Below are 25,139 nucleotides of genomic sequence, written 5' to 3'. Positions count from 1 at the left end.
TTTATGGGTCACCTGCTCAGCATGCCAGCACCCTGCATTCTGTTTTTATTCCCATTTTACTTTTTTAACTTTAATTTTTTTTCTTTCTTTTGTGGATGTAATGTCCCAAAGGTCTAATCTCAGAGACCAGCAGATTATGCCATCATTCACCTCCTGTATAGTTCCCTCTCTCACCTGGGGACTGCTGGGAGCACTGTGAGAATCATGTTCTTTGATTTCTCCACTCCCTTCGACACCATTCTTCCCACAGTCCTTAAGGACAAGCTGGAGAATGCAGGTGGACCATCACCTCACAACATGGATGGTGGACTACCTCACTGACCGACTACAGTATGTGAGAACTCAGGGCGGTGTGTTGGACAGGGTTGTCTGAGGTACCGGGGCCCCACAGGGAACGGTTCTGCCTCCGTTCCTCTTCACCATCTACACTGCAGACCTCTCCCACAACTCCACCCAGTGCTTCCTTCAGTACTTCTCTGATGACTCTGCAATAGTCGGCCTCATCACTGATGGGGACGACAGGGAGTACAGAGAACTGACCCATGACTTTGTGGACTGGTGCCAGCAGAACTACCTCCAGATCAATGCCAGTAAAACCAAGGAACTGGTAGACTTCCGCAGACACAAACATCCTCCACTGCAACCACTAAACATTCAAGGTATGGGCATTGAGGCTGTGGACAGCTACAGGTACCTTGTTGTTTATCTGAACAATAAACTGGACTGAACTCATAATTCAGATGCCCTCTACAGGAAAGGGCAGAGCAGGCTTTACCTGCTGCGGTAACTAAGGTCTTTTGGAGTGGAGGGCCCACTCCTAAAGAACTTCTATGACTCTGTGGTGGCCTCAGCCATCTTTTACGGTGTGGTCTGCTGGGGAGGCAGCATCTCTGCTGGGGACAGGAAGAGACTGAACAGGCTGATCCGGAGGGCCAGCTCTGTTCTAGGATGCCCTCTGGGCCCAGTGGAGGTGGTGAGTGACAGGAGAATGGTGGCTAAGCTGTCATCCCTGTTGGATAACATCTCCCAGCCCATGTAGGAGACTCTGACAGCACTGAGCAGCTCCTTCAGTGGCAGGCTGCGGCAGCCACGATGCAGGATAGAGAGATTTTGCAGGTCGTTCCTCCCCACTGCTGTCAGAGTCCACAACAAAGACTTCGCAACTGACCAAACACACACATCCACATATGTTCAATAGCAATTGTGCGATACTCTTTTTCTGACAACATTGTATTTTACTCAGTTGTATATAGCATTTCTATTCTGTTTTATTCTATTGTAGCCAGTATTTTATTTTATTTTATCCTATTGTGTACAGTTGTGTACAGTATCTTATTCTTATTGTTATCCTATTCCAGTCTTTCTCTAATTCTGCCCACTTTCTGCTGTAATAAAACAAATTTTCCACATGTGGGACTAATAAAGCTTATCTTATCTTATCTTATCTTATCTTATCTTATCTTATCTTATTTCGCTGTGCAAGAAACTGCACAATGACAATAAAAAGCTCTAAGTCTCTCTAAGTTGAAGTCTCTTATCAATTGATTCAGAATTCCATTTCTGATTACTGATTCTGGCACAACGCTGTAGATAGTAAAATTAAAAACTCTATCGGTCTTTTAAAAATATCTGAATTATTGTGGTAATTGAAATCTCTCTGCTAAGTCAGTTTTACACATATGTTACAATAGCATCATATGACACTGTATGATGGGAATGTTGTTGCAACAACAACACTATCTTGATTATATATATAAAACTCACATCAGCATTGAGGAATTATTACATTTTTCTAGGCAAAAATTCTGAACTTTGGTCATTAAAACCAGAATAAATAAATATTAATTCTGATAACTATGTTTGGATGAGAAACTAGGGCTTCAGTGAATGAGTGAGTGAAAAGTAAAAGAGGTTGTGTGGACAAAAGGAGGGAGGATATCATTCTCCAGGGAGCCCAACAGTGGATGGGAGGTATGGTAGAAGGAGATAAATTTGCTGTATGACAGAAAGTTCAGTTCAGACAGCTGTAGGAACCTGACGATGGAAATCCAGATGCATCCAGAGGCAGAGTTCTGTTTTCCAGAGCTACTGAACAGTTCCTGCAGGAAGCCGACACTTCACTGGTCCAAAACGGTGCTCCTGAACGTTGGGCTTTCGTTCATCTCTGTGATCACTGCTGCTCTTAATCTGCTCATCATCATCTCAGTCTCCCACTTCAGGCAGAGATTAACCTCTCAGATGAAACTAAAGTTCAACTTTTAGAAAACAAAGTTACATTGACATCATATTCTTCAGTAATGTTTGAATTATGTCAAGATGAATGTCCTGTGTGTACTTAATCATAACTGTATAGTTTTATTTCCTTAATTGCACATTGCCTCAGCAATGGAACATCTTCACTGAAGACATTTGACATGATTAATGTGTAATTTATAATTTTCTGTCTCCCTGCAGGCAGCTCCACACTCCCAGTAACATCCTCCTCCTCTCTCTGGCTGTCTCTGACTTTTTTGTGGGTTTTCTGTTGATGCCGGTAGAAATCTTCAGAAGCACGGCCTGCTGGGTATTTGGTGATCTCATGTGTTCACTTTATATTTATCTGAGCGGCATTCTTATGAACGCTTCATTTGAAATTATTGTTTTTATATCAGTTGACCGCTATGTGGCTATCTGTGACCCTCTGCATTACCCCACCAGAATGACTGTGGCAAGAGTCAAACTTAGTGTTTGTCTGTGTTGGTTTTATGCTATTTTCTACATGAGTCTTTACACAAAGGATGTCTTGATAAAGCCAGGCAGGTATGCTTCCTGCTATGGAGAGTGTGTGTTTGTTATTGAAGATATAACTGGCACTGTTGACCTTGTTTTATGTTTTTTTGTTCCAGTTATTATCATCATTGTTCTGTATACAAGAGTATTTGTGGTGGCTGTGTCTCAGGCTCGTGCCATGCGCTCTCATGTTACAGCTGTCACACTTGAGCGTTCACTGAATCAGACAAACAAATCTGAGTTGAAAGCAGCCAGGAACCTTGGAGTTCTTGTAATTGTGTTTCTAGCAAGTATTTGCCCATTTTACTTCTACTCTCTTGTTGATGGCAGTGTGCTCAATGCTTCATCTGCAACTTTTTTGATCATTGTTTATTTTAACTCTTTTTTAAACCCATTGATCTATACCCTGTTTTACCCCTGGTTTAGAAATGCTGTTAAACTCATCATCACTCTGCAGATATTCAAGCATAACAGTAGTGAAGCCAACATACTATAGAGACAATGTGGAGGAACTTGACTGAAATCTGCAGAAAGATTTTTTTCAGTAAATTGATGTGTCCAAAATCTGGAAATATAAAAATGTTTTTTAATATGATGAACATATAGATGTGTCAGTTTCCAGTAAGAAATGAAAGTTGTTTAAATGGTTAGGTAAACATGAAGAGTATTCATCTTATGTAACTTTCTGTTTTAAAGAAATAATGAAATCACCTTTTACTGTGTTGCTTAAACAGACAATGAATTCTGACTGCCTTGTCTTTTCACCTCTTCAACTGTCTTTTGTCTTTAACAACACAAACATTTTGTGATAGTAGACAAGAAGACCATCATGTTAACATACTAATAATTATTTTAACATGTAATTTCTAAAAAACATTTTGAATTATGTATTTAGCCACTCATGTTGATCAGCCTTCTTTTCAGATTTAGGAATCTCTCTTCGATATGGAGGGCCAGGAGTAACAAAATCAGTGAATTAAATATGCCATTAAATAATTAATTAAATGTTTCATTAATTAATTCAAATTGGAATTAATTAATTAAATAAATTTTTCGATAAGTAATTAAATACCCATTCATTTCATTTAAAACATTTAATAAATTATTTATTTGAAATGTTAATTATTATTGATACATTCATTAATTATTTAATTATGTATTTATTTAATTCATTTTGGCACTTCTGCCCCTACGTTTGTCTTTAAGAATTTATTCTATCAGTCAGCGTCAATCTTCAAACTCAGGTGGCGGGGTTAATGCTAATCAAGTCAAAATCATTGCTTTGGCCTGGTTGCCATTCTTTTAGTGGGCGTTTCTCAGCTCAAACAATGGACATGTGGAAACTAACTGAATTGTACTTTGAAAATCCCTGTTTGTGTCTCACCAAATACACTTTTTATTTTTTTACCCGAGAATGTAGTGGTTTAATCTTCAGATATCTGGTTGGTTTGTCAAGATAGAGGCTATTTGCTCTGGAATCACTGATCCTAACACTGGGACCAGGGTAACACACAAAGCTGGATATCAGCTCTCTGAGTTAACCCAGGGTTTCCCTGCGCGGTCACATGAAAGTCAGCAGCATCAAACTAATGGACATCTACAAATCGAATTCACTGGTCATGTGTTCTTTTACAGAAAATGATCCTTATTACTGCCAACTATTCCAGAGATGTGAAAATCTACAGCATGTGGATTATTAAATATTAGGTCTCTCTCCTCCAAGTCTCTGTTAGTACATGACTTAATAATTGATCAACAAATCGATTTACTCTGCCTTACAGAAACCTGGTTGCAGCAGGATGAGTATGTTAGTTTAAATGAATCAACACCCCGAGTCATTCTAACTACCAGAAACTCAAGAACAGGCCGAGGGGGCGGTGTGGCAGCAATTTTTCACACCAGCCTATTAATTAACGAAAGACCAAGACAGACTTTTAATTCATTTGAAAGCCTGATGCTTAGCCTCGTCCACCCCAGCTGTAAAACTCAGAAACCAGTCTTACTTGTTATCATCTATCGTCCACCTGGGCCTTACACAGAGTTTCTCTCTGATTTCTCAGACTTTTTATCTGATTTAGTGCTCAGCTCAGATAAAATAATTATTGTGGGTGATTTTAACATCCATGTAGATGCTAAAATGACAGCCTCAACATCGCATTTAATCTGTTATTAGACTCAATTGGCTTCTCTCAAAATGTAAAAGAACCCACCCACCACTTTAATCACACTCTAGATCTTGTTTTAACATATGGCATAGAAACTGAACATTTAACAGTGTTTCCTGAAAACCCTCTGCTGTCTGATCATTTCCTGATAACATTTACATTTACAATAATTGATTACACAGCAGTGGAGAGTAGACTTTATCAAAGTAGATGTCTTTCTGAAAGTGCTGTAACTAAGTTTAAGAATATAATCCACCCACTGTTATCATCTTCAATGGCCTGTACCAACATAGAGCAGAGCAGCTATCTGAACGCTACTCCAACAGAGGTCGATTATCTTGTTAATAATTTTACCTCCTCACTACGTGCATTCACTCTGGATACTGTAGCTCCTGTGAAAACTAAGGCCTCAAATCCAAAGTCCCTGACTCCGTGGTATAATTCTCAAACACGTAGCCTAAAGCAGATAACCCGTAAGCTGGAGAGGAAATGGCGTGTCACAAATTTAGAGGATCATCATTTAGCCTGGAGAAATAGTTTGCTGCTTTATAAGAAAGCCCTCCGCAAAGCCAGAACATCTTACTATTCGTCACTGATTGAAGAAAATAAGAACAACCCCAGGTTTCTCTTCAGCACTGTAGCCAGGCTGACAAAAGTCAGAGCTCTACTGAGCCAACCATCCCTTTAACGTTAACCAGTAATGACTTCATGAACTTCTTCACAAATAAAATTTTTATCATTAGAGAAAAAATTACCAATAATCATCCCACAGATGTAATATTATCTACAGCTACTCTTAGTACCATCAATGTTAAGTTAGACTCTTTTTCTCCAATTGATCTTTCTGAGTTAACTTCAATAATTAATTCCTCCAAACCATCAACGTGTCTTTTAGACCCCATTCCTACAAAACTGCTCAAAGAAGTCCTGCCATTAATTAATTCTTCAATCTTAAATATGATCAACCTATCTCTAATAATCGGCTATGTACCACAGGCCTTCAAGGTGGCTGTAGTTAAACCTTTACTTAAAAAGCCATCTCTAGACCCAGCTGTCTTAGCTAATTATAGGCCAATCTCCAACCTTCCTTTCATATCAAAAATCCTTGAAAGAGTAGTTGTCAAACAGCTAACAGATCATCTGCAGAGGAATGGCTTATTTGAAGCGTTTCAGTCAGGTTTCAGAGCTCATCACAGCACAGAAACAGCTTTAGTGAAGGTTACAAATGATCTTCTTATGGCCTCTGACAGTGGACTCATCTCTGTGCTTGTCCTGCTAGACCTCAGTGCTGCGTTCGATACTGTTGACCATAATATCCTATTAGAGCGATTAGAACATGCTGTAGGTATTACAGGTACTGCACTGCAGTGGTTTGTATCATATCTATCTAATAGACTCCAGTTTGTACATGTAAATGGAGAGTCCTCTTCACACACTAAGGTCAATTATGGTGTTCCACAGGGTTCAGTGCTAGGACCAATTCTATTTACATTATACATGCTTCCCTAGGCAACATCATTAGAAGACATAGCATAAATTTTCACTGCTATGCAGATGACACGCAGCTCTATCTATCCATGAAGCCAGGTAACACACACCAATTAGTTAAACTGCAGGAATGTCTTAAAGACATAAAGACCTGGATGGCCGCTAACTTTCTGCTTCTTAATTCAGATAAAACTGAGGTTATTGTACTCGGCCCTGAAAATCTTAGAAATATGGTATCTAAGCAGATTCTTACTCTGGATGGCATTACCTTGGCCTCCAGTAACACTGTGAGAAACCTTGAGTCATTTTTGACCAGGACATGTCCTTCAATGCACATATTAAACAAATATGTAAGACTGCTTTCTTCCATTTGCAACATCTCTAAAATTAGAAATATCCTGTCTCAGAGTGATGCTGAAAAACTAGTTCATGCATTTATTACTTCCAGGCTGGACTACTGTAATTCACTATTATCAGGAAGTCCTAAAAACTCGCTGAGAAGCCTTCAGCTAATCCAAAATGCTGCAGCAAGAGTACTGACAGGGACTAGAAAGAGAGAGCATATTTCTCCTGTTTTGGCTTCCCTTCATTGGCTTCCTGTTAAATCCAGAATTGAATTCAAAATCCTGTTCCTCACATACAAGGTCTTAAATAATCAGGCCCCATCTTATCTTAATGACCTTGTAGTACCATATCACCCTATTAGAGCACTTCGCTCTTGCACTGCAGGCCTACTTGTTGTTCCTAGAGTATTTAAAAGTAGAATGGGAGGCAGAGCCTTCAGTTTTCAGGCCCCTCTTCTGTGGAACCAACTTCCAGTTTGGATTCGGGAGACAGACACTATCTCTACTTTCAAGATTAGGCTTAAAACTTTCCTTTTGCTAAAGCATATAGTTAGGGCTGGACCAGGTGACCCTGAATCCTCCCTTAGTTATGCTGCAATAGACGTAGGCTGCCGGGGATTCCCATGATGCATTGAGTTTTTCCTTCCAGTCACCTTTCTCACTCACTATGTGCTAATAGACCTCTCTGCATCGAATCATATCTGTTATTAATCTCTGTCTCTCTTCCACAGCATGTCTTTCATCCTGTTTTCCTTCTTTCACCCCAACCGGTCGCAGCAGATGGCCGCCCCTCCTGAGCCTGGTTCTGCCGGAGGTTTCTTCCTGTTAAAAGGAGTTTTCCTTCCCACTGTCGCCAAAGTGCTTGCTCATAGGGGTCATATGATTGTTGGGTTTTTCTCTGTATTTATTATTGTGCTATCTACTGTACAATATAAAGCGCCTTGAGGCGACTTTTGTTGTGATTTGGCGCTATATAAATAAAATTGAATTGAATTGAATTGAATAAAGAACATAAAAATATACCAGTCAAACACAATACTGTTGTAAAACAGATGAACGCTTCAGTTTTTTGCAGATCGAAGTGGAATGAATGTGAGTGGTTGAACAATCGCATGCTGTGTGTTCTGTGTTATTTGCATTTCCATCACTGTTAAAAATTCAGCAGCAGATTCGAATCAAGTATAATAACATTTATAGGCTACATTTAATAAATGACCAAATACAGGCATGTTCCTGTGACAATGCACCACACTGTTTGCTGATTTATAATCAAAACGATCAAACCTGCTCTGACAGTTTGCATTTTTATTCCCTCAGCTGCAGATTTGCTGCTGTTTAAAAGTTTGAGCGCAAATATTAGATATAAAAACAAACGTCAAACATGGGTTCAGTCTACATCAGTGTTGCCAACTTAGCGACTTAGCTGCTGTCAGAGCGGGAAATGTTCACCCCTACGCGTCCAATCACCCATGAGCAAAGCCACTGCTCCAACCCTGCGTTGGGAGCAGGGTAAATGTACATTTTTCTTTGTCTAAAATAAATCAATGCACTAAAATATATAATTCTAATGACACAGTCACTAACTACTTCGTCCACTCTCTGTGTCCCTCTCTGTGATATAAGCTAAACATCTAGCAAGCTAGCTCATCATCTCTCAGTCTAAACTGTACACTCAAAATACAGAAAAGAGTGGGAATCAAACCCTGAATTTAAGGGGCGGTTGAAGTGGTTTATTGAAGCTGTTGCAAAATCAATCAATGCAGAGCAGTGAAACAAACCACGTGCATACTGCCTGTATTGCAAGGCTAATTTCTATGTCAAACTGAGTGATGTGAAAAAACACATGATAACACAAAAACATACTCAAAAGGAAAAGCCTTATAACAGTTCCACCCAAAACAAGTTGCCGTTTATGATTTAAAAAAACTGACTCGGCAAAAAAGGCAGAGGCCACTATAGCATTAGCTATCGCTGAACACTGTTCCATGCTGGCATGTGATCATATTGGAGAGGGATGTAGAGCTGCTTTCTCAGACTCCACTGCTGCTAGCCATTTCAAAAAGCACGGGATAAAGTGCACAGAAATGATTAATGATTAAATGACATTTATCGTCTCCAATGGAGAGCAGTCACTCTGAGAGAAACACAAGCTCCAGCAGCTCTGCACTCAGGAAACAAACTACATTTACTTATTTTGTGCAGAATATTGCGCCTTTATTATGTTATATGGAACAGCAGCTGCCCACTTAAACTGTGACTACCACCAGGTAACGCGTGCGTGTTTCCTGAATCAGCAGCAGGTGTTAAACAGCTGATAGGTGAACAGGATGTATGCAGGTACACTGAAGGTCTGTCGAGCTGATCCATGGTGTGGAGGAAAATGTCGGCTCATTATTTATGTTACAGAAACACAGAAACACGAAACCAGGTAGAATTTTAATTAAAGTTATTTCATTGTTGCCCAAAGATAATATTTATGCCTGTATGCATTTGTAGGAGCTAGAGAGGATGGAGACGTTTTTTGTTGAGGTCTTTAATCTTGTTAAACCGCATGATGACACACTAACAGAAAGAAATAACCATTCGGTGAAAATGAAAATCTGGGGATGCAACATCTGGAACACAGAGAGTGGAATATGTAAACAAATCTAACTGGTTAATGTAAAAAACAGTTAACCTGGAACACTGGGGCTGTGAGCTCGGTACACTCTGTAAGCTGACTGTTAGCGAAGCTAGCGACATCTCCGAAAACATTGGAGCACTTTTGCAAACATGTTCTATGTTGATAACCTGACCAGATATGTGAAGATTATGTCACTACATTCTCAGCTAAAACATTATTAAAAGTGTAGTTGGTGTAAAAGTTTATTGCTGCTTGTCATTAGAAATGCATTCTGGGACACCCGGCTGCCCCAAGTCCATACTTACACCAGTTCATAGCAATCGATTATCTAGGATCGACTTATCTTGACTTACTTTGCACAGTAACCAATCAGATGTTAGACAGGCTGCAGTGGCAGCATTAATCCCGCCCCGTGAGTTTGAAGGGCGAGTCTAACAAATAAAATTATTCAAGCACACAGCCGCAGTGCCAAAATGAATTAAATAAATACACCATTAAATAATTAAATAAATGTGTCAATAATTAATTAATATTTGAAATAAATTAATAATTTATTAAACATTTTAAATGAAATGAATGGGTATTCAATACATTATTGAAATATTTATTTAATTAATTATTTTCGATTTTAATGAATTAATGAAACATTGGATTAATTATTTAATGGCGTATTTAATTAATTCATTTTGGCACTCCTGGCACTCCATATTGGGGTACACCTTTCAGCAACAGAAACTAGAGATTGTGAGGCATACATGCCAACCCTCCCGATTTTTCCAGGAGAATCCCAAATTTCAGTGCCCGAATTTCCACCCAGACAACAAAATTGAAAAACTATATCTCAGATTGGCCCAGCCAATTCTAGTTTCCAACAATGGCTACTACTACTGCAGTTACTTAGTTTTAATATTAATCTTATTACTCTTTCTGGGTCGCAAAATAAACTTTTAACATATTTCCAGGTGAGAATAGCTGTGTGAACTTCAAATATCTGAGCCGGCGAGAACAGCAAACTCCCGGCACATCGTTTTCAAACCCCCATGGTCTTTCGCTACGCAGGTTAAACATGATATATAAGTCACTTAAATAACTTAAACATGTTATTTTGAAGGCTAGACCGTCCCATTTCACAGTGGCTCACTTCCGGTCTACCCGGCTTTCGGAGGACCCACTTAGACCGCGAAGGCCGGGTCCGCCGAAAAATAATAACGGTGACATTTAACTTATTTTATCCGATAAATAAACACTGTAAAATTCAAGGTTTTTGTATATATATGAATATGTTTTTTTTCATTAACCTTTGGTCCAATTGGCCTAATCAGTCAATTCACACTTCCTGTTGGAGAGTAAAATTCAGTCCCAGTCCCTTTATACAAGATAACATGACATTTGGTTGTTTAGGAAGAGGGGGAAGTTTTAGGAGTGATGGCGAGAGAGAGAGAGACTTTGACTTTTCACACAATTTTATTTACACCACATTAAACAAACAAAAAACACAAAAAAGTAACACAAAAATGCTACCAGATGATGAGTAACATTCATTGTACACTAACCATTAACTAAGGTACCCAGCACACACCCAGCACAAGAGTTAAGAACAAGTGTCCGATCTGCTCCTACTGAACACAAAACCCGTCCAATCCCCCACATAGTTTCAAAGGAGTCCAGATTATTAGTCAGAGAGTAAAAAGCATGCTCTACTCTCAAAAAATTAATCAGAATCAAGGTCCGTCTTTTCTTCACTGAATACTTGGGTTCAAAAACAAACAAAGGTACAGAGAATGTCTCCCCCAGAGATTCCACCCACTCCTGCAACAAAGAAAACAAACCCACTAGCCGCGGACAACAGACCACTAAGTGCTCCAGCGTTTCCCTTTCTGAACAAAATGGACAACCCTCCCCAGTGCTTGGGTCCAGGTGGGCTTTGTGTCTGTTCATGGCTATTGCTCCATGTACAATACTCCACTGGAGGTCAGCCATCCATTTTTCAACAGGAGGCTTATACAGGACCCTCCACCTGCCTTTAGGGGTAGAATCTGAACCAAAAAACTCAGTCCATTTTGACTCCCTGATTCCAACCAGAGAGCGGAAATTCAGCACCTTAACACAGCTAAAAAATAGCTGCTTCTTCCCACAAGATCTGAAAACATCTAGCACTGGTGTTCCCAGGGAGAGAAGTAGGCCACTCCCCTCAGGCTGCTCCTCAAAGGCAGGACTGACCATCAATGACGGAAAAACATATTCGCTGTCATCAGCCCATTGATCAGCTAGGACACGGTCTCCAGCAAAGTCTCTCAGGGATGGCGACAGAGATTGCCAAATTTCCTCCATAATTCTCCCCAGCACTCTGGAAGACTTAATGCCTGTGGCACCACCAAGTGCACCCATTGACATCCTTGTAGGATGACCCAATTTGATAATGCCAGCCTCCACAAACTTGCTCCTTATCGTAGCAGAAGAAAACATAGTGCCAGGAAAAAAGTCATTAAAAACCAGCGGCTCCTTAAACAGCCACATCCCAGGTAACATTCATTGTACACTAACCATTAACTAAGGTCAATGGGGTCAGGAGTACGTGCGACCTTCAGTGTCCGCCAGGCGTTAACCACAGAGCTGTAAAATGGTACAAGTCCAGACAGATCCACTTGATCCAATTTCAGAAGAAAGAATTGTTTATCCAATCCAAGCCGGCCCGCTCTCCTAAGAAGCAAGTGAGCAGAAGTCAGCCAGCCATAACCACAGCCATATAGCAGCTTCTGTGCCATCTGTAGTCTAAAGGTTGCAGTTCTGGACAAAACATCTATTAGGCCTTGTCCCCCCTCTGCCACAGAAAGATACAGGGCTGCCGCATGAAGCCAATGCTGACCCGACCAGACAAACTTCACCAGAAGCCACTGCACCTCTTTCCAGAAGCACGGGTGGTGGCACTAAAACAAGTAATCTGTGCCATAAAGACGAGGCAACTAGATTATTTGCTATTAGAACTCTTCCTCGTTAGGACAGGTAGGGGAGCAACCGGTTCCATTTAGACAACTTTGCCTCCACCTTTTCCCACACTCCTTCCCAGTTCTGCTTCACAAAGTCATCACTCCCCAAGTAAACCTCAAGAGTTTTAATACCCCTTTGACCCCATCAAAGGTTCCCAAGAAGTTTGGGAATACTCGCCAAATTTCACTGCCCCACCAAACAGGCCTCACTCTTATCCCAATTAACCCTGGCTGAAGAAGCATTTTCATATAAAACCAGACATTCCTTTAATTCCTGCACATCCCTTTGATTCTAATAAAAACATTAACATCATCAGCATATGCTCACACAACAAGAGGAGGGCTCTGAGCCAGATCTGGCAAAGAGAAACCCCTCAACTTCCTCCTCAATCTACAGAGAAAAGGCTCAATAGCAATGCTATAGAGCTGTCCAGAGATAGGGCAACCCTGTCTAATTCCTCTCCTAACTGGCACAGGGCAACTCAACCCTCCTCCCACCTTCACAACACAGCAAGCATCACTATACAACAGCTTCACCCATGTCAGAAACCCCTGCCCAACACCAAAGGTCTTCAAGGTGGAAAAAAGAAAAGCATGGTCCACACGGTCAAAAGCCTTCTCCTGATCAATAGATACGATGCCAACTTTAGCATTGTACACTTTACAAATATCAAATATATCTCTCATTAAAAATAAGTTATCAATCATAGACCTATCTGGAATACAGTAAGATTGATCTACATCAATCAACAGTTCAATGACCATTTTCAGTCTGTTTGATAAAACCTTGGAAAGAATCTTGTAGTCTGCACATAAAAGGGCCACTGGTCTCCAATTTTTAAGAAGGGTTAAATCCCCCTTTTTTGGTATGAGAGAAATAACTGCATGCCTGCAGGAAGCTGGAAGTATCCCTTCTGTAAAACATTCCTTAAACACGTCCAGTAGGTCCCGACCTGGAAGACTCCAGAAGTGCTTAAAAAAGTCTGATGGTAAACCATCTATTCCTGGAGCTTTGCCTGAAGCCATCTGAGACACCGCCACAGACAGCTCATCCAAAGTTATATCCCTGTTTAAGACGTCCCGATCCCCTGGACTCAGCTGAGGAAGCCCCTGCAGAAGTTCCGAAGCAGAGTCCACATCACAGTTATCCACTCTAAACAAGTCTGTGTAAAAGTCCACCGTATGCCTTCTCCTCTCAGCTAGATCTGTGCTCACCTTTCCATCCGAAAGCGGAAGACACACCATTTGCTTTCTCTGGACCACAGATTTCCCCAAATTTAAAAAAAAAAAATGTGGTTGGAGCGTCCATGTCCTGGAGTCTGGTGAAGCGTGCTTGAACAAAAGCTCCTTTAGCTCTCTCATGTAGAAAGTGATTAAGCTCTTGTCTTTTAGAATTTAAACAGTCATTATACTGCTGATCTAACTGCGAACCAGAGACATTCTCCATATGTGTTATGTCTTTTTCTAGCTCCTGCACCGTTCTCATGATATTGGCTGTCAAATTAAAACCATATTGCTGACAAAACACCCGAATTTGGGCCTTTCCTACCTCCCACCATTGAGTAAGGGAATTAAAATCATCCTTCCTTGATCTCCAGTAATCCCAAAAAAACCTAACATTTTCACAGAAAATCCAATCATGCTGTAGGAGCCATTTTTGGGTTAATACCTTATGTTGCCGCTAAGGCATTGTTTACAGTAAAGCCATCTTGTGTCTGCTGTACTCAACGACACACACTGGAGGAGTGTCAACAGTTTCAGCGGAAGAAGCACAGAGACAAAATGCTTTTTCTAAAGGAGAAAGGGCTGTGTTTTGGTTGCTTAGGTGCTGGGCACATAAGTAAGGACTGTGCTAAGTGTTTGACATGTAGGACATGTGGTAAAGGTCATCCCACTGTCCTCCATATTGATAACAATGGTTTAAGTCCAGAATCCCAGAAGCCCTCCTCTTCAAAGAATGTAACTCCTATGAAAACTTGTGGTCATACAGGGGCCGGAAGAGACAGCAGTTTGCTTTCCATTCCATTTAAAGTCTGTTAAAGGTAGTCATGTCATACAGACATATGCTTTTTAGATCCTGGCAGTTCAGTTAGCTTTTGTTCAGAGCACCTCATGCAAAAGCTAAGTCTTGTGGGCAAAAGAACTCACTTTCTATTACAAACGATGAGTCAAGAAAAGGTTGTCTCTGCCCACTCACTTACTGGTCTTGAAGTTTCTGGTTTGGGCAGCAATGCCTTCTATGAACTTTAAAATTAAAATAAAACTGGAAATTTAAAATTGCTTTTTGTTGTATTTAAAAAAAGAAGAGGAGAAAATAAACTTCAACTTCAACTGTGGAAATCATTACCTCAGTATTTGGCTTGTGGCTCAAAATAATTTAACTTAATAACATTAACTTCAGTAGTTCATTTATTGATTTTATTATATATTTTTCTTAAATTCATATTTAATAAGAACCATAATATCATACATCTAATATTTACAGGTCTAGTTCACATAATAATGCAAAAAAATGTTAGAGGTCCCCTGTAACAGTTCCTTAGTAAAACAGCAAATGATACTGGCTGATATGATTCTGTAAAAAAACTGGATGACATTGTAACTTGATTCTTGTGTTATTAATGTTATTGTATTCAGAATTGCCAGCAGAGACATTTTAAACTGCAGGAATGGGATTCACTGAGCGTTTAAAGGATGCAAAGTCTGTCAGTCATCTCTGTTACCTATGACGGAGAATCTACAAGAAAATTTGGTTGTGGTTTGCTGTACCTATGGCCCACAGACGACTGTGTATGTTCTGAACTTGAGTGACATCACATTTAATAGGTTGAAAACAATATTTCTTGTCACCATTTCTGTCACCCACTTCAGGCAAAGATTGTCTTTCCTTTCCCCCCCCTCTTTTTGTAAAGTACTAATAATAGTCTACATTGTATTTGAAATGTAACATTTTCATGGTCTATGCTGAACCATAGACTTGTGTGACAGTAATTTTGTCACAACTTCATTTTGTAACAGTGAATAAAAACTAAATACATTCAGGGCTTTGTACCCTCTACTTTCCAGGACATTGTACACTCTTGCCCTGTGTCCCCCAGTCAATACTTGAACACTGAAACTGACTAAAGACATTAATAATTTTAAATATTAACCTATTTATGAACTTCCTTAATTGACAAGCGTACTCAACTACATTATCATCATCAAAATCGTGTCTTGTTGTATGGAGGACCACAAGAGCCACACGAAATCGAATATATATATATATATATATATATATATATATATATATATATATATATACATATATATATATATATATATATATATATATATATATATATATATATATATATATATATATACACACACATACATACACACACACACACATATACACATAATTTCAAAATGTCCTGTACAAAATGGAACTGTATATGACAAATGTGGTGTGGTGCTTGTGGAATTTTTAACAAGGACCCTACAAAACTTTACAGTACTCATGCTGCCAAACTTTTGACAGCTAGGTGTGCAGTAAGGCTGGGTATCGTCACTTATTTCTAGAATCGATTCATTTCCGATTCACAAGGTCCCGATTCAATTCAATTCGATTCAATTCGATTTGAATCTGGGAAATTTTGACAGTCAGAAATATAATTAAGATCAGTACATTGACATATTTTTGTATCTATAAAAGGAAGCTGACACACGCAAGACTATCAAAGGTGTGAGCGTCACAGCAGATTTCTTTGTGTCAAAGTAGCTGAAGATAAAACAGAAAAACATGAAGGTGGTTTTCCTGGCCTGAGATTTTATAAAAATATGTATCTGCAGTACATCAAAACGAAAGAAAACCATTAATCAACATATGAACGTTACCTCTGACGTTACAGCGGTTTTATTAGAGACACGGCTAAGCGCTTTTGCATTTCGCATAACTTTAAAAAGTTTAAATATGTTCAGTATTGAACGGCAGAAATTAGGTTTTCTTTTTCGGAAGTATGTAAAACGAAAAAAAAAAACAGCGGCCGACAGCGCTGTAAACAACAGTAGAGTTGCGCATAACAAGCAAGCAAATAATGCAGAAAACAGTACAGAGAGAGAGAGAGCTGTGCATGAAGTTTGATTTTATCGTGGGTGAAGCAAAACAGTAAAAGTCAGAGGGAATTCATGACGATGTTTACGTGAAGCGTAGTTTGGATCTTCTTTTGCTGCTGGTTCGGTCAATATTTTTGAGAGAGATAAAACTAACAGCTTTAGAATCAGCGCAAAAGGGCGTGAACACAAAGTGCTACCCGCGAAACATCAGAATCAGCGAGCTGTCGGCTTTCAGCCCGACCGTGTCCGTGCAGTTGTTGTGCCAGAAAGTGATTGCCGTCGCGCGCAGACGCTTAAAGCTGCAGCGCCCGTCCGGGTGAGAAAGGCGACATCTCACTGATTCTGATCCGCGGGTCGCGCGCTGTGTGTTTACGCCTTGTGCAGAATCCGTGTACCTGCTCTCATTTACTGTCTTAGCTGTTTGGTGGTTGTTGAAATTTTGTGAGGTTTCACCTGAGATTCTGGCGTTTGGGCAAAATAAATTTATATTAAAAATCGATTCAGGATTTTAATGAATCGATTTCACGTTATCCAAGCCAGAATCGATTTTAATCGAGGAATCGATTATTAAAACCCACCCCTAGTGTGCAGTTCCTGCTTTAAATGCATTCAAAATCTAAGTGATAAGAGGCCAGAAATGTTTGAACTCGCTTATGAACCTACATCACTGAGGCCGTCTCTCCTGCATGAAGTATAGGCGCTGGTTTTCCAGTGTGTGCGTCTGATGGCCCAAAGCTGACTCAGAGCTGTAACACCATCCATGGCTGCAGTATGGAACAGATGTGGTGTGTCCTCATCTCCCAGAGGAGTCCAAATCGTCATCAAACAGCCCTACAGACACAAAACATGTGAAAATGTAAACAACCAGACTATCAGCAGTGATTTAAGTACTTTAAGACCTCTGTGAACATCATTTACAGTATATATCACAGAATTTAAGGCCTTTATAATCACAGAGCATACAGAGAAAAGTACTAAACTGAATCAATTTCAGCTTTCATTTTCATGATGTATATTGTATTAATAATTAAATTTCATTATCTGTATCTTTACCACACAGGTGTAGATACTGTAGGTTCAGTGAATGCTTACATTGCACTGATTAGAATATACTGGACATTCAAAGCTAAGATTCAGCGCACTGTGTTAGAGGCTGGGATTTGATGAATTCATCATGTATACAACCTTTGATCATCATTTATGTCCAGTTGAGAATGAATCTGTGCACTCACATATTAAATGAACTGAAATCAGTAGTGTGATCTCCAGTCTTGATATAAGGAATGAGAGAAATGACAGCTGTTATTTTAATCAGCCTGTCTCAGTTGTTTTAACTCTAAGTACCACAGAGTAATGTGGTAACATCTGGACTGACGAGTTTACTGTCAGCATTTTAATCGCTAGTTTAAAGGCTGTAGGTTGCAGCCATTGCTCTAACACTGTATAAATGTAACAGGCCTCAGTGCTGGTTCTAACAGTCTGAGCTGCTTCCAGCTTTATCTGTGAAGAGCACAGCAGCTTACAAAACACGTAGCGAGCTCGTACAGCTGCGACGTAAAACTTTCATTAGCTAAGATGATCTTAAAATAACGGGGCTACGTGCGGTGATGCTAGCGTTAGCCACGTTAGCACCTTACCTTCAACAGGTGGTCAGACTGTGTTGACAGGCACTCAGTCAGAGGTTGGCTCTCCGTTTCGCTGCAGGGTCCCTTCATTCTTCACATATCCGTGTCGAGCCGAGTGTAAATCCCGACGCTGAACGGCCTTTTGTACAAGAACACACGCTTCCTAGCAGGGCGAAGCTATGAGCTAGAAAAATCCAGGCTGGCAGACAGCCTGTGTCTGACCAACCAATCAGAGAGCTCCTTACATCCCACGGTGTGGCTAATTTGAATAGCCTCCAGCAAGTTGTTAATCGAAGAGCTAATCCAGCAGCTAATCCAGGAGCTAATCCAGCAGCTAATCCCGGAGCGAACAGGAAAGGGAATGGATTTTGAACTGCAGTTTATTAAATTGCAGGTGGAAAAAGATTTTGAACTGCAGTTTATTAAATTGCAGGTGGAAAAAGGATTTTGACCTGCAGTTTATTAAATTGCAAGTGGAAAAGGATTTTGACCTGCAGTTTATTAAATTGCAAGTGGAAAAAGGATTTTGAACTGCAGTTTATTAAATTGCAAGTGGAAAAAGGATTTTGAACTGCAGTTTATTAAATTGCAGGTGGAAAAAGGATTTTGACCTGCAGTTTATTAAATTGCAAGTGGAAAAGGATTTTGAACTGCAGTTTATTAAATTGCAAGTGGAAAAGGATTTTGAACTGCAGTTTATTAAAGTGCAACTGAAAAAGGATTTTAAAATGCAGTTTATTAAAGTGCAATTGGAAAAGGATTTTGAAATGCAATTGGAAAAAGGATTTTGAAATGCAGTTTATTAAATTGGAATTCAAAAAAGAATTTACAATTGCAGAATTTATTCTACAATTCATTATTAAAGCACAGAGATTTTTATTTCGATGCGCGTGGCTCTTGTGGTCCTCCATATTGTTGTGTCGTGTCACTAATAATAAAAAGAAACAGTGAAAAGAAAAGATGTAACTGAGAGTGCAAACTTTGGTGAAAGCAGCTCACTCTCTGGGCAGTATTTACTTTTGAGGGAATATTGTATTTTCTATATATTAATTTTGTTATGGTTCCTCCATCCTCCTTGGCTTCTACTCCCAATTTTGCCTTTATCTGTCTCTTCCTTGTTTATCTCCTTTCTTGTCTCTCTGTGCTCATTTGTCTCTGTCAGTGTTTGTGGGCGGGACGTATTGTAGGTTCCCGCCCCTGATTGAATGCATCAGCTCATTTGGAAGCCACAACGTAAGGTAGGGGCTGAGGCTCAGTTTTCACTAGATTGGTGAACTAAACAGTTATTTAAAACCCTTGCCCAGCAGGTGCAAGTGTTGTGCTGTGTGTTTTTTCTCTGCATCTTCCTTTGAGGATTTTTGGCCCCTCTGGTTCCAGTGCACAGCCTCCTGGATATCTTCCCCTGGTGTGGTTAGCCTAACCCTAAGTGTTAGAGTTTTAAAAAACAAAACACTAAAGCTATTCTGTTATACCTGTATGCAAAAAAAAAAAAAAATACACTGCACCTGAAATATGTCATAGTTCAGCAATACTGATCAATTTAATAAACTTAAACCTACACCATCCTCCCTATTCTGGTTTACTAGAAAGCTGATACTAGAAAGTAATATAAAATGAATTCTAGCAAAGCTTATCAAGCTTAAATGTGCTGCTGTTGTTTATCTGCTGTTTTCCTCTTTCTGGCGCAAAGTGGGCGATAAACAAACAAGAGAGATGGGACTTGTGACAGAAAAGTCGATCAGCTGATCATTGATCAGTTTCATGATTGAAGTAGCAACAGGAGAGGGAGGGGGAGAGAATGAGAGAAGAAGAGGCAGCTGACAGCGTAAAGACACAGAATAACTCCAGCTTTGTGTGGTTTTTTTTCATTCTAGCTGAAGAGCAGGACAAATCACGTTCGTTTTGACCTCAATTCAATTCAATTCAATTCAATTTTATTTATATAGCGCCAAATCACAACAAAAGTCACCTCAAGGCGCTTTATATTGTACAGCAGATAGCACAATAATAACCAGCACCTCAATACGGATGTATTGTAATTGGTCCGGCCCAGAATCGATCATGACCAATTGGCCAATCCACCACCTTTCATTGTTTATACCGTTACAAAAAAGCAATAATAATAATAATAATAACAATAATAATATTTATAAACATAAATACGAAAAATCACCATTGGTGGCCGATGGCCAGTCGAGCTCCATATATCAGCTGTTACGCTTAACGTGGAAATACTTTACAAACATTCACAGATGAACTTACACACTTGATTTACTTCTCTGGGATAGCTTTCTCCAAGATGAAATGCTGGTTTGGAAGCATGTAGCGAGGCTCAAAATGCTTTCAGTGTAAAGTAACTCGAGACCGTCCACAGGTCACACCACAGCCGCTCTATCATGTGAGGCATACTGCTCCGACGTGTTACGGTCATGAGCTGGGTTATGCCATGTCGCAAGTTTTGTGGTGTGCTTTTGTGATACTTAATGGATCAGATTACATTTTTTATTTCTCTCCGTTATCTGATCCAGTAATTTAGGTCAGTACTGGACAGATACCGATATGTAATATCGGATCGGTTTATCCCAACATACCGAATGACTGGAAACCGTTCCTCTCTGGACCCACTCCCTGGAGCACAATGCCCCTAATTCACCTTGTAATGTAGGTAGTTTTTCCACTGTAAATAAATGCACTGAACTATGTTTATGTGGATATATACATGCATAGCATTCATTTTCTTTTAGTAAGTTTGTTTAAATGTTCAATAATTAATATGTAGGGAAAAAAGTTTTTAATTACCTGTTATTTTGTTTTTAAAAAAACTTAAATTATACTTATTCAGGAACATTGTACATGTTTATAAATTATGTATGTAAACAGTCATAACTTTTTGGTATACTCTTATTGTAACATAAAGTCATATGTTTAATCAACTATATTAATCAACTACACACAAAGTATCCCATGCCAACATGTTCTTGTCATTCTGAAAGCCTGATGCCATTCTTAAACAGCATTATTATCACTTTCACCTTCAAATGTCTGTCTTCCTTCTCTCACCCCAACCGGTCGCAGCAGACGGCCGGTTTCTTCCTGTTAAACGCGAGTTTTTGTATACATAACATAAGCATCAATTACACAGTAAATACAGATTAATTGTGCCATAAGTCAAAGATTGTATTGATTGCCTGTGTGTATTCAGCTTATCTCGATTAGGTGCTGCATAAAATATTCATCTTAATTCTTACATAAGTACTGATTGTAAAAGGAGAACAGCGTCATTTGGATGGCTGATTTGTAAATGACTGTTTTTAGGCCCAAGTTTGTAATTTTGATGTTAAAATGTAAATCTTCTGGTTTTAATTGTGATAAATATATTTGGATGGGAGACCAAAGGTGAAAAGTAGAAGAGGTTGTGTGGACAAAAACAGGGAGGATATCAGTCTCCAGGGAGCACAACAGTGGATGGGAGGTATGGTAGAAGGAGATAAATTTGCTGTATGACAGAAAGTTCTGTTCAGACAGCTGCAGGAACCTGACGATGGAGATCCAGATGCATCCAGAGGCAGAGCTCTGTTTTCCAGAGCTACTGAACAGTTCCTGCTGGAAGCCGACACTTCACTGGTCCACAACGGTGCTCCTGAACTTTGGGCTTTCGTTCATCTCTGTGATCACTGCTGCTCTTAATCTGTTCATCATCATCTCAGTCTCCCACTTCAGGCAGAGATTAACTTCTCAGATGAAACTAAAGTTCAACTTTTAGAAAATCAAGTTTAGTAATTAGTAAATTAGTTAAGTAATTAATAAATTATGTCAAGATGAATGTCCTGTGTGTACCTCATCCTGACTCTATAGTTTTTAGTTGCTTAATTGCACCATGCCTCTGTAATGGAACATTTTCACTGAAGATATTTTGACATGACTAATGTGTAATTTATAATTTTCTGTCTCCCTGCAGGCAGCTCCACACTCCCAGTAACATCCTCCTACTCTCTCTGGCTGTCTCTGACTTTTTTGTCTGTTTTTTATTATTGCCGGTAGAGATCTTCAAACCCTGCTGGGTATTTGGTGATCTCATGTGTTCACTTTATACTTATGTGAGCTGCATTCTTATGAACGCTTCATTTGAAATGATTATTCTCATATCAGTTGACCGCTATGTGGCTATTTGTGACCCTCTGCATTACCCCACCAGAATCACTGTGCCTAGAGTCAAACTCAGTGTTTTTCTGTGTTGGTTTTATGCTATTTTGTACAACATCCTCTATACAAAGCAGGCCCTGATAAACCCAGGCAGGTATGGTTCCTGCTATGGAGAGTGTGTTTTTGTTGTTGATGATATTACTGGAACTGTTGACTTTGTTGTATCTCTTATAGTTCCAGTTACCATCATCGTAGTTCTGTATACAAGAGTGTTTGTGGTGGCTGTGTCTCAGGCCCGTGCCATGCGCTCTCATGTTACAGCACTCACACTTCAGCGTCCACTGAATCAAGCAAACAAATCTGAGCTGAAAGCAGCCAGGAACCTTGGGATTCTGGTAGTTGTGTTTCTGGCATGCTACTGTCCATTTTACTGCTACTTTTTTCTTGCAGGCAATGACATTAATGCTTCTTCGGCATCTTCTGTCCTCATTGTTTATTATTTTAACTCTTGCCTAAACCCATTGATGTATGCACTGTTTTACCCCTGGTTTAGATATGCTGTTAAACTTATCATCACTCTGCAGATATTAAAGCATGACAGCAGTGAGATCAACATACTATAGAGACAATGCGGAGTGACTTGACTAACATCTGCTATATAAAGATTTCAAATCCAGTAAATGAATGTGTCCATAGTCTGGAAATATAAAACTTCTGTCTTCTATGTAATGAGATGTGTACGTTTTCAGTAAGTCATAAAATTTGTTTAAATATTAACATTTAAATTAACTTGAACATGAAGAGTATTCAGATTATGCCACTTTCTATTTTATAACAAATAATGACATTGACTTTGACTGTGTTTCTTAAACACACATTGATTTACAGCTGTGTTTTTTTCTAACTCTGATACAATTGTATCGTACGCCTAATACCAAAAAAATTAATGTTTCTCAAAAATAAAAAGTTAGCTAACTATTTCCACACTCGTGAATATGACAAGTATAGTAAGTAGATTCTCAGTAAATGCTACTTTTTAAATATATAATAAGTTTTGTGGAAAAAGAAGACCATCATGCTAAAAATCCATCAATAGAAGAGAAGCAGGTATGTAGGTTGTTTAAGTAGGTTATCTAGTTAATAAAAATGTGTATTTTTTTCTATCTTTAACTGCTGTTTTTAATGAACTTTCAAGATAATTAAGTTTGACAAATATGTAAACTTCCCTGAGAAAAAGTAAAGAATTTCCATGAAGGAACTGTTAATAAAATATAATTAAAAGTATAAACTGATAGCCCACCATTAAACATGCCCTGCAAAGTCCCTCCCCCCTCCCCTATTTAGCTGAGCTGTGCTAACGTGGCTAACTAGCCTTACAGTTATGCTGTTTTTTGATGCATTAGCATTGCAGTCTTCTTTCAAACCCCACTTTTAAACTTAGTATTCTGTAAACCTCAGGTGGGTTACGTTTGCATCCGGCAATAAATATCTATATGTACATCATTTTTCTGTTGTAAAGATAGCTGAGACTTGCTGGAGTCTTGAGCTACTTTCATTTTCATTAATTAATGCTTTATAATGCAACAGCCCTCAGTTTACATGAGGTCAAACAAAATACTTAACAACTAGTAAGTGCCTGAATTAACTATGAATCAAAATATGACATAAGTATTAATAAAAGCTCTTTTAACAGACTCACAAACAATGCACTTATATCTTAATCATTATATATATAAATGTGCTTCATGTGCAATATCTGGAACACAGAGAGTGGAATATGTAAACAAATCTAACTGGTTAATGTAAAAAAACAGTTAACCTGGAACACTGGGGCTGTGAGCTCGGTACACTCTGTAAGCTGACTGTTAGCGAAGCTAGCGACATCTCCGAAAACATTGGAGCACTTTTGCAAACATGTTCTATGTTGACAACCTGGCCAGAAATGTGAAGATTATGTCACTACATTCTCAGCTAAAACATTATTAAAAGTGTAGCTGGTGTAAAAGTTTATTGCTGCTTGTGATTAGAAATGCATTCTGGGACACCCGGCTGGCCCAAGTCCACACTAACACCAGTTCATAGCAATCGATTATCGAGGATCGACTTGTCTTGACTTACTTTGCACAGTAACCAATCAGATGTTAGACAGACTGCAGTGGCAACATTAACCCCGCCCCCTGAGTTTTTTATGGGCGAAGCTAACAAATAAAATTATTCAAGAACACAGCCGCAGGGTCAGAAGTGCCAAAATGAATTAAATAAATACACCATTAAATAATTAAATAAATGTGTCATTAATTAATTAATATTTGAAAAAAAAATTATTAAACATTTTAAATGAAATGAATGGGCATTCAATTAATTATTGAAATATTTATTTAATTAATTGTTTTCCATTTTAATGAATTAATGAAACATTGGATTAATTATTTAATGGCGTATTTAATTAATTCATTTTGGCACTCCTGGCCCTCCATATTGGGTGCACCTTTCAGCAACAGAAACTAGAGACTGTGAGGCAAAGTATCAACAAGGAGCATAAGGCCTACCGAGCCACGTTATCTACCTACAGATGGGGTTGGACTTAGTTCTCATTATACAGTCTGACAGCTGCAGGGAGGAAGGACCTGCGGAAACGCTCCTTCATGCATCTGGGATGCAGCAGTCTGTCACTGAAGGAGCTCTGCAGTTCAGCAACATTTACATGCATGGGGTGGGAGACTTTGTCCATCAGAGATGTTATTTTGGCCAGAGTCCTTCTGTCTCCCACCACCTGCACTGGGTCCAGGGTGCATCCCAGAACAGAGCTGGCCTTCCTAATGAGTTTATCCAACCTCTTCCTCTCAGCTGCCGATAAACCGCTGCTCCAACATACAACACTGTAAAAAATGACAGAT

At 39.2% G+C, this 25,139-nt stretch overlaps 1 protein-coding gene across 1 annotated transcript; it reads left to right on the top strand.

Moving 5' to 3' along the window:
- Positions 1 to 2,040: 2,040 nt before the first annotated feature.
- Positions 2,041 to 3,270, top strand: LOC120433530 (trace amine-associated receptor 13c-like). The gene is made up of 2 exons (XM_039599811.1): positions 2,041 to 2,219; positions 2,455 to 3,270. The coding sequence occupies exons 1-2, from the start codon at positions 2,041 to 2,043 to the stop codon at positions 3,263 to 3,265; spliced, it is 990 nt and encodes a 329-aa protein (XP_039455745.1). The 3' UTR covers positions 3,266 to 3,270.
- The last annotated feature ends 21,869 nt before the right edge of the window (positions 3,271 to 25,139 follow it).

The sequence above is a fragment of the Oreochromis aureus genome, linkage group 16 (genome assembly GCF_013358895.1).
Source record: "Oreochromis aureus strain Israel breed Guangdong linkage group 16, ZZ_aureus, whole genome shotgun sequence".
NCBI classification, from domain to species: domain Eukaryota; kingdom Metazoa; phylum Chordata; class Actinopteri; order Cichliformes; family Cichlidae; genus Oreochromis; species Oreochromis aureus.
This window is presented reverse-complemented; position numbering and strand designations above follow the sequence as displayed.